This window comes from Ceratosolen solmsi, unplaced genomic scaffold (genome assembly GCF_000503995.2).
Source record: "Ceratosolen solmsi marchali unplaced genomic scaffold, CerSol_1.0 scaffold47, whole genome shotgun sequence".
NCBI classification, from domain to species: Eukaryota; Metazoa; Arthropoda; class Insecta; order Hymenoptera; family Agaonidae; genus Ceratosolen; species Ceratosolen solmsi.
The window spans coordinates 10,605,624-10,615,414 of record NW_011948419.1 but is presented as its reverse complement, the minus strand read 5'-3'; the positions used below and the strand labels follow the sequence as shown (position 1 = coordinate 10,615,414).

At 32.9% G+C, this 9,791-nt stretch overlaps 1 protein-coding gene across 1 annotated transcript in view; it reads left to right on the top strand.

Moving 5' to 3' along the window:
* The window catches only part of Nos (Nitric oxide synthase), a 118,962-nt gene that overhangs the window by 13,179 nt on the left and 95,992 nt on the right, over positions 1 to 9,791 (top strand). Inside the window, exons 5-7 of the mRNA XM_011497741.1 lie at positions 6,267 to 6,408; positions 6,484 to 6,623; positions 7,642 to 7,816. Coding sequence (XP_011496043.1) covers positions 6,267 to 6,408; positions 6,484 to 6,623; positions 7,642 to 7,816 — 457 coding nt within the window. The remainder of the gene's footprint in view (positions 1 to 6,266; positions 6,409 to 6,483; positions 6,624 to 7,641; positions 7,817 to 9,791) is intronic.

Sequence of the window (9,791 nt, the reverse complement as noted above, 5' to 3'; positions counted from 1 at the left end):
GTCTCCTGAGAGCATGGGAAGTGTTGTTGAAAGTTTGTTGCACTATCGAGTATTGTGCGAATTCCTCAGTAAGGCACTCTTTTCGAAATACTCGTGGTCACTCTGAGCAGCTGGTCTTATCATCTCCGTATACGTATGTTCCTTGATGAAGGCCTTGTGGAGTTCTTTGATGTGAAAGGGTTCGTGAAGTTTTTTTCTGTGAAATGTCGCGTTACGATGAAGCAAATGTCTCAGCAAGATTCGTCATTTTCGAGATACGAGACCGCTGCGCTTTTGCGTTTAACTCAAGTTCAGTGGGTAATTATGTTGGTAAGGCACTTCGAAGTGCGCCTTTCTTTGTTTCCATCCCTTCTTTGGTTACCATGTTGTTGTTGGCTTGCACTACAGAGAGGTGGGAGGTCGTAAAAGAGATTCTCACAATTTCGAACAATATTGATGAAAGAATATATTACTTAATCTCTAAGTATCATAGATAATTAGTGTAAATGGGATAAAAATAATATACAATAAACAAAAATATAATCAATTCTCTTATTTACTGTCTCTCTTCACCAATTGAAGTATAATAATCTCACCTCCATCTTCTTCTCAGTTATTTTTGCTACTACCGAAGAACTTAAAAATACGTTTATAAATTATGCTACAAAAAGATGCAAACTGTACATCAATTTATATATTTAATAGCCTACTAAAATGAATAAAAGAGTTCAAACTTAAATTTAATAATCTTGAACTGTTTTTATTGAATTTGAATTGACTTCGTTTTATTGAATAGCCTTCTAGACATTGTTAGTTTATCTTTATGAATCACTACTGTTTGAGAGTTTGTGTAATTGTTCCAGTTCGAAGGATAAAATGAATTTAATTTTCTGGTTCGAACTGCCGAGTTCAATAGTTCAGTTTATTTGTCGCCCACTTTAGCGATGCTTAGGAATGGACATAGGTGGAAGGGCTGTAAATATGTACAGTGTGTATAAATTTCGTTAGAGTATTATTTATTTGGTGTTATTGACAATTACACTATTATTGTTCTATATTCACTTCACGTGGTAGAGAGTGAATTATGTTCTATCACAATGATGTAGTTTGCTCCTTAGTGATGGTGTCGATGTCACCGATGACGATATGGGGATCAGCAATGAATTTTATATATTCCTTCAAGGGGATGATTGCTTGGTTTGAGGTCTATTCTAACGTTGTAAAGGTTACCAGAGAGACCCTATCATACACATAAAGGGATTATGTTATTATTGAATGATCTGTGCTAACGTTGCAAGGATTAGCAGGGAGAGTCGACCATACTCATAAAGGGAAGTATGGGATTTGTGGGTGGTAGTAACCCTTAATAGAGACTACTGGTATACTCTCGTGTGAAGGAGTGGTCCGATATCATGCTTCTTGAAGTCGATTATTTCCTTAAACTGCAGCACCCTTGACTGGTTGATAATCGTTGCGTACTAGAGAATTGAACATGTGTTCTTTGTAATGGCTGCACTGAGGGTGCGTGATCGTGTGACGAGCTCTCGCCTGTAGACTGCGGCTTAATAGCGTGACATGAAGCATAGATGACTGACCAGGACGAATAACTGACTTGAAGAAACAACTGACTTGGAGGAGTCACTGACTTGGAGTAGTAACTGACAACGTGTCTTAATGCACGCTGCTTAAATATCCACAAGGCAGCTAAGTGATCTGGCAACAATGCTAAGATGTTGCTATGCGGAGACTAGGAAGACTTGTACAACGTTCGAGAATCTAAGCTTTCGATTATTTGAGAATTCAGCGAAAGCAAAGCCTTGGAAAATTCAAAAATTCAATCAACTTTGCTTTATGAAGGATATGCATCCTTGTAGAACGTTCGAGAATGTAAGCTTTCAGCTATTCGAGAATTCTGCTTGTGAAATGTTTACAAACATTGAAGATCTAAAAGGCTTTGAAAATTTCCGAGAACGGAATACCTCGGAAAATGCTCCAATTCCGAACTACCATACAATTCAGTATAACGATAACTTTCTACCTCACGATGTAATATATATCTCTACAGTTTTTAATATTTATTTATAAATTGAATCTGAAATTAATCATTAAGGCAAAAAATTTATGTAATATACTGTCTAGGATCAGACTGAAAACCTTCCGTTGATGGTGGGTGGAGGTGTTGCGAGCAAGTGGAGGAGGCAAATGCAATTATTCAATTCCACACACATTATATATTTTCTTTCCTTTATAAAATACAATAATATAATAATTAGTTAATGGTCATAAAAGCGTATGAATGAAGAGTGTGAGTGAATTATTTTATGAAGTTTCTTCAATTGTGTTACATGCTGATGAGAGTGTGTGTACTCTTAGTAATGTGAGGTGTGACTCCTTCCCTTCAGAGAAGTGTTGCTGTAGTTGCCGGCGCGTGCCAAGGGAGCCAATAAGATGATGCTGTCTTTGCCGCTGATGTGATCCGTTGATGTATATTGTAGTTATAGTTTCGATATTTTACTCTCAGTTATGTTTGCACTAGTGCTTCTTGGATATAAGTTCAAGTTTACTTTAACGAATTCTGATAGTGTAGCGTCACTATTGGTTTGTTAGATAGCTTATTACGTGATGATTACGTACTTGTATAGCTACAGTTAGTGATGACTGTAGTATGAATACTTAAAGATATAATAGTGAGCCTGTCGTGGTGACTGCATAATTATTATTGGCACAGTGGAGCTGCGTGTCAAACGCTGCTCTTAAATATTGTCGTAAGTGCTTGCCACGGCTGTAGCACACCGGTGTCTGTTGCTATGCCGATCTATGTCATGACATCAGTAGGATATAGCCTTGGAAGGTTCATCGGCATTGCTATTCGGAATTGTAATCGCATATTCGAGTTTCCAGCGTAGCGAAATTTCCCGAATTTGCTGACTTGTGTTTATAAACGTATATGTCCGGGAGCTTATACCTCTCCCACTTTTGTATTCCGCTTTTACTGCTTCAATCCCGAACATATACTATATATTTTTATCGTATATAGCAAGCGTAATACTATACTAAATTCAGTATAATAAAATATAATGTGTTTAGAGTTGATTTATCTCATAAAATTGATCCCTATTCATATATATATAGTTTTATGTGATGAATTGAACTTAATTAGAATCATAAAATAATTTGAGAATGTCAATAAAGTTCTATAAATTTAGTTCTATTTATTTCAAATTTGATTAAAATTAGTTTTACAGAATACAAATACATTAGTAATTTTATAATTAAAACTTGTTCGAAAGTTGTAGTGATGTAATTCTTGACTCGAACTGCCAATGCTTCAATAGCTTAGTTTGCCGCCCGCCCTAGCAGACGATTGGGAAGGAGTGAGATGTAGGGGTTGTACAAGAGTCGTGAGAGTTGGTTAATTATATGTTCATTATACAATTTATTACACTATTTACATATGGATGTTGTAGAATCTTCTTGAATCTTATATGAAGATACGATTTCTTGATCGACTTCATATATAGGAGGTGTGACTACACAAGATACCTTGAATTAGTTGGATTGATGAAAATTACACAGGTAAATAATTACTGCACATTTCTGGTTGGAGAGTGTGAGATAATCTTGATGGTTGTCTTATGCCGATTCTGCCGCCGGCTGACAATAATTGAAGAGATAATATGTATTAACGTACTTATAGCGATGTAGTAGTTTAATATCTGATTCAGTGGTGAGAGGGACACGAATGATGTGCAGCGTGACTCCTTTACAAGCATGCATACAACTCCTTAGCATGCACTATTTTTGCTTTCAATTACTAACACTTATTTCTGCGTTGAGTAAATTTTAGACTTGGTTTCCTTGGACAATTAATTTCTATTACTTAACCTTTCCCTAGACTGCTCACTCTAGCTCTTTGTGACTTGTCTTTTCGGAAGAAAGGCACTTGGCTGCCTACGCGGACTGCCTATTCCAATAATACTCCGCGGACAGCCCTTGGCTGCCCACGCGGACTATGTGTTCCTGGTGTCCCCCGCGGACAGCGACTTTTCGCTGCCTTGTTCCCATCTTTAAGGCCTCTTGTCATGAGTAGCCACTCAAGAAGCTTCTGGTCTTAGTTTTCCAATCAGCGCGCGCCGCTTTTCGGCGGCATGATGAATGTGCACGCCCTTTTCCCACTTCATAAGAAATTAGGCTTAGACAATGAGAGTATCGAAGGAGTATCTCTGGCGGCAATGCGTGAAGTGGAAGATTTGCCCCTCTCCGGGACTCATCGTGGTGGGGGTGATTTTTGGTCAAGCGTCTTCGCTTGGCCTATGCAAGCAACAATATTTGTCGTACTTGACAACAATGCATGCGTATACCCTTGTGGCATTGAAGGCACACGTGCGACGCAGAATGTCGAGAGTCGCACGTGCCGAGTTTCGGGTTGCAACGGATTTTAAGAAATGTTTTTCATTCAACTGCTTTGAAATATTTTAATCCTCAAAATATACTCTTGTAAATAAGCTAGCCGGGTTTTGATGGTAGGTCGCAAAGGTCTTCATTGCATTCAAAACAATTACTACTTCTTTAATACGAAAGGCAATAAATGGCTGTGTACGAGTTCACAGATGTACAAACCTTTTCAAGTCTTCTGCAACCTTGGCGAGACTTTCTTAGTTTTTCGTATCCTTTCGATAATTCCCTTTTTATTAGCTGTTGAAGATTTTTCTAGTAAATATAATTCGAGAGATTTTCTTTTCACTCTTGAACAAAACTAAAATCAATATAACTTTTACATTCAGCAGAAGTAATCTGCGTTAAATACAATAAAATAAAAACAATATAATATCAAATTTTAATCTAAGTAGAAAAAGAAATATGTATGAATATATATGATTACTGTTTAGGATTGAAGCACTTTCCAAGATCTTTGGCTCTCGGAATTTTATAATCCTAAATAAATAAAAACATTTGATTTCGAGATTCCTAGAATAGCTAACACTTTCGAACGTCCTACAATGTTTATTTGGTCTCCGCATAGCAGCGCGAGTTGGAATGCGCCTACCTTCCAAAGCTTTGCTTTCCTGGAGTTTTTGAAATTTCTAAAGTTATATTTTCGAACTTCCGCAAGTTAATGTAGTCTCTGCACAGCAATATCTATCCATTGTTACCATCTACCTATACTGTCACGTAGATATATAATCTCAAGCCTCAAGCCTCGCTCTCTCTCATTGAAGACGCCATGGCATGAAACACGGCCTGTCTTAGTACAACCACCATGGATCAGTTCTCCGCTCTCAGCAGAGCCGCCACAGAATAAACATGCCTTCAGCTTCGCGTGCATATTCAACAGGCTTGTAGTTGCTCATTATAATTAAGTTATTCAGCCAGAGTTTACAGCTATAAGCTAGTCAATCAATTACGCTAACGCCATTACAGCCATTACAAGTAATACACGATCAATTATCAAGTGTGCTACAATTTACAAGCAGTCAAGGGTGCTGACTGCATTACAAGAAAGTACAAGGGGATGCCAGTAGTCTTGTTACCAAATAACTATTCATCGCAGGATCAGGCAAGGCAACTGCATCACTGTAAATAACAATAACATTTCATACGGAAGTAACACAAGGCCATCTGAGGCCTTTCCTGTAATACCTCTAGCACAAGGCCGTCGCAGGTCTTCCTCGCCCGTCTTCCACACCACAAGACAGCTTGGAGGAAACCACAATCAAATTACCTTCACGTGGCACTACACGAAGAAGTGTCAAGAGATTTACGACCTCTTATTTCTCAGAGTGATAATTTACTAGCAAGCACACTACGTCAAGAGGATCTGGAGATTAACTACCTCTGCATGTAGTGCATGCTAGCGCTACGTAGCAACCATCACGGAACGGCAAAATATCACCGATTCTCATCGTCACCGTAGAATCATTATATTTTAGTTGTAAAATAAACGAAATACCAAGCACGACAAGCAAACGTGTTAAATAATGAATTCAAGCGCTACCACCTCCACTTGCCCACACTTTTCTTTCGCCAGGCAACTGATGGCCATAATCGAATTCTAAACAATTACTTATATAAAAATAGTGTATATAATTATATATAAATAGTATATATAATTAGTGTATAAGAAATTTTAGTATTCATTTATACTTGCATATAATTTGTCTAATTAAATTATTATGTGTTTAGCAATTACATGGCGAAGATGTGTTTCATATATTCATTATTGCATATAGCATATTTTAAATGATTATATAGCTATATATTTGAAATTTATTTTTGTGTTCTTTCAGTTCGGCTATTACAATTTTTCCTCAAAGAATTGATGGAAAACATGATTATAGAATTTGGAATCAACAATTAATAAGCTACGCTGGATATAAAAATGATGACGGGTCGGTTTATGGCGATGCAGGAAATATTGAATTTACGGACGTATGTAAAATGTAATACATTATATATTATTATTATGTAACATGAAATAAAGTGAATATTAATTATCTTTTATAGATATGTATACAATTAGGGTGGAGAGGAGCGAAAACGTGCTTTGATATATTACCTCTTGTTCTTTCTGCAAATGGGCATGATCCAGATTATTTTGATATTCCAAAGGAACTCGTATTAGAAATTCCTTTATCTCATCCTATGTTAGTAGATGAATTATATTTCATTATTTTATGAATATACATTTCTATAATAATAATTTAATAGATTAATTAGTCAAAATTGTTAAACAATCTTTGGTAGATAAATGTAAACAAATATTTAAAACTATTTCTTAATAGGATAAATTTTATGATACTAAACATCGAATATGTGAAACCTATATATGAAATCTTTTGATTGTGTAATTAATGAATGTAATATTTTAATATTTGTATAAAAATAAAATATTCTTACAACTTCTACAAATCAAACGAATAATAAAAAAATCTTTTATACTTCTACTATCAATTATTTAACAATGTGTTTAATTTAAAAAGAGTAAATGAATGATTAAATTCTTGACAGAAGTATACAGATGCAATTTATACAAATAATCAAAAGATTTAATTATAAAATAAATATGCATATAGCTTTATGAAATGAAAATATTAATTCCATAAAATTTACTTTCAATATTTATAAACTTCTAGGTTAAAATTCATGTGTATTAGTTTTATTATAAAATTAGGACAATTGTTTTACTATCTTTGTGGATATTGATCGCACCAATTATTTAGATAAATAGTCTCTAAAAATTAATTGACAAAATTAACGTATTAAAAGTAACTAAAAATCAAACTATAATAGATGACAAAGGTTTTTATTTCTCATATTATACAATAACTAATTGTCCATAAGAATTAGAATTTTTCTTATTTTTTTCAATACTGACATAAATCATTCCTTTCATCAATATCTCGTTATTGAACGTTAAAGAAATAAATAAATAAACAAATAACGTTAATCGAAAAATTTCTTTACAACGATGGAATCGTGCTATCAAATTAATTCTATACTTATCATATTTGATAAATTTTATTTTAAATTCTATACCGTGAATGATACGTGTTTTTACTACATATACCAAATAATTATTAAATTGAAACATTATTTCTTTATGTCTGAATATCTTTTTGTCAATATCAAATTAAACTAACATGTTTTTTATTGATTTTATAGATTTCCGTGGTTTGAGAATTTGAATCTCAAATGGTATGCAATACCTGCCGTATCTAATATGGTTTTTGATTGTGGTGGCTTAGAATTTACTGCAGCACCATTTAATGGCTGGTATATGAGTACAGAAATAGGTTCCAGAGATTTATGTGATATTAACCGATACAATTTATTAGAGGTACCAAATACTTAATATTTAATATCAATTAAATTCATAAAATCAATTACGTTTAAAATAATGACAGATTTATATTTTTATCTTATAAAATATAGATATATATCTTAGTATAAAAAAGTAGTAAAAATAATTTAAAGATTAGCTATTGTTTCCAGCTTATGAAATTTTAAATATATATAGGTAAGATAGTATAAAATGAAATAATTAAGTAGTTAAATAGATAATCCTATTTTGTGAAGTAATATATATAAATATACATCTAGTGATTAATACAGTTATATTTTAAATTTTGTGTAACATAACAATTTTTTGTATCAGAATGGATTAAAATTAAAAACAATAAAAGTATATTTTATATTTAAAGGTTCCGAAATTACGTTTTATTGGTCTAAAAAGTAAAATAACTATAACATTTAAAAGTAATCTCAAGTTTTATTTTGAATAATAAATAAATGATAAAATCATTTATTTTAATTAATGCCTAACAACACTCGTCGATATAATAATGATTATATAAATTGAACTTATAATAAAATATACTCAGCAGGTCATAAATAATAGTAGATAATTTGTCCGATACTGTTAAAAAATTGTATAAAAAATCGTTATAAATGGCTTTAGCTAATAATATGATCTTATTATTCTTCATATTATTTGTTAAATCTTAAAAACATTTATTAGCTATTTTGTGATAGAAGATATTTGAATTATCTTAAAAATTTTCGTCTACTTTCAGCGTAGCAATTCTAATTAGATTTTCAGACATTGAACTAAAATCATGAAAACAAATGTGAGCAAAAAATATGCAATAAATAAAAATTATCTTTTATGTTTTTTTTTTGTATCTTTCTATAATGTATATAAATCAGCTTGAATGAATCATTTACTATTTAGTAAATATTACAAGAGTAAAAATATATAGCAGTATTAAAAAGCTCAAAAGTAAATACGGCGATAAAGCACATCTAAAAAATATTTCATTATTAAGTATACAAATGTTAAAACCAAAATATGACATCGTATTCATTTTAATGAATAATTTATTAATCTTTATTTTCTATTTTATATTAAATATTTGAAATTTTATAAATAAGTTAGTAGAAAAGTTAAATCATAATTAAATACAGATGATTTTCAATATATATTAATTATCTTTTTTCCTTAAATAGTTATATCAGAATTACAAATGTTTTCAATTTCATAATTAAATATCTTGATATATTTAAATCTAATACATGCCCAGTGAACTCACACATGCTAAATGAATTATGTAGAATTTAATAAAATTCTTATTCCGTTTAATGTAAATTTAACAAGCTTCAAATATATTTGTTAATAGAATACTGTGCAAAATACAACTCGTCGTTCCGACTTGTTTTATCAAGGCCGGTTCGACGGATACAATTTGATGCCGTTGACAACTCAGAGACCACGGGTGTTGTGTGATAGCCATGACAGGTCACAAGTGGAAGGGATATTATAATAATACAATAAAGATATGGCTGAAGTATATGCTATTTATTCTGTTATTTATTAATGACAAGGTTGACTAGTATTACTATTATTACCTGTAGAACTAATTCTTGGATTGAAGTACTGTATTGCGGAGACAACTGTACAATAATCTATGCAGCTTGATTGTTGAATACGAATGGCGAATGACGCGAAGTTTCGTTCCTCGACACTAGCGCCTTTTGAACAAGCACGTGTGTGGTTGAGGTTATGAATGCAGCTTTATGATTGAAAGATATCGAAAAGTGGCGCGATACTGGATTCGTCGACACTTGCGCTGTGTATTGCTTACTTTCATAAGCTTCCGAACTTGAACTAAGGTGAGGGTTGCTAAAAATGAGACGCCCCTGGCAGGCGCGAAACTTGACGACCGGTACTGGAATTTATTCCGCACTGTCGTATTAAGAGTAGCTTCCTCGTCCTTTGTGCTTGTCGCTGTAATACTCTGAATCTCAATATATAT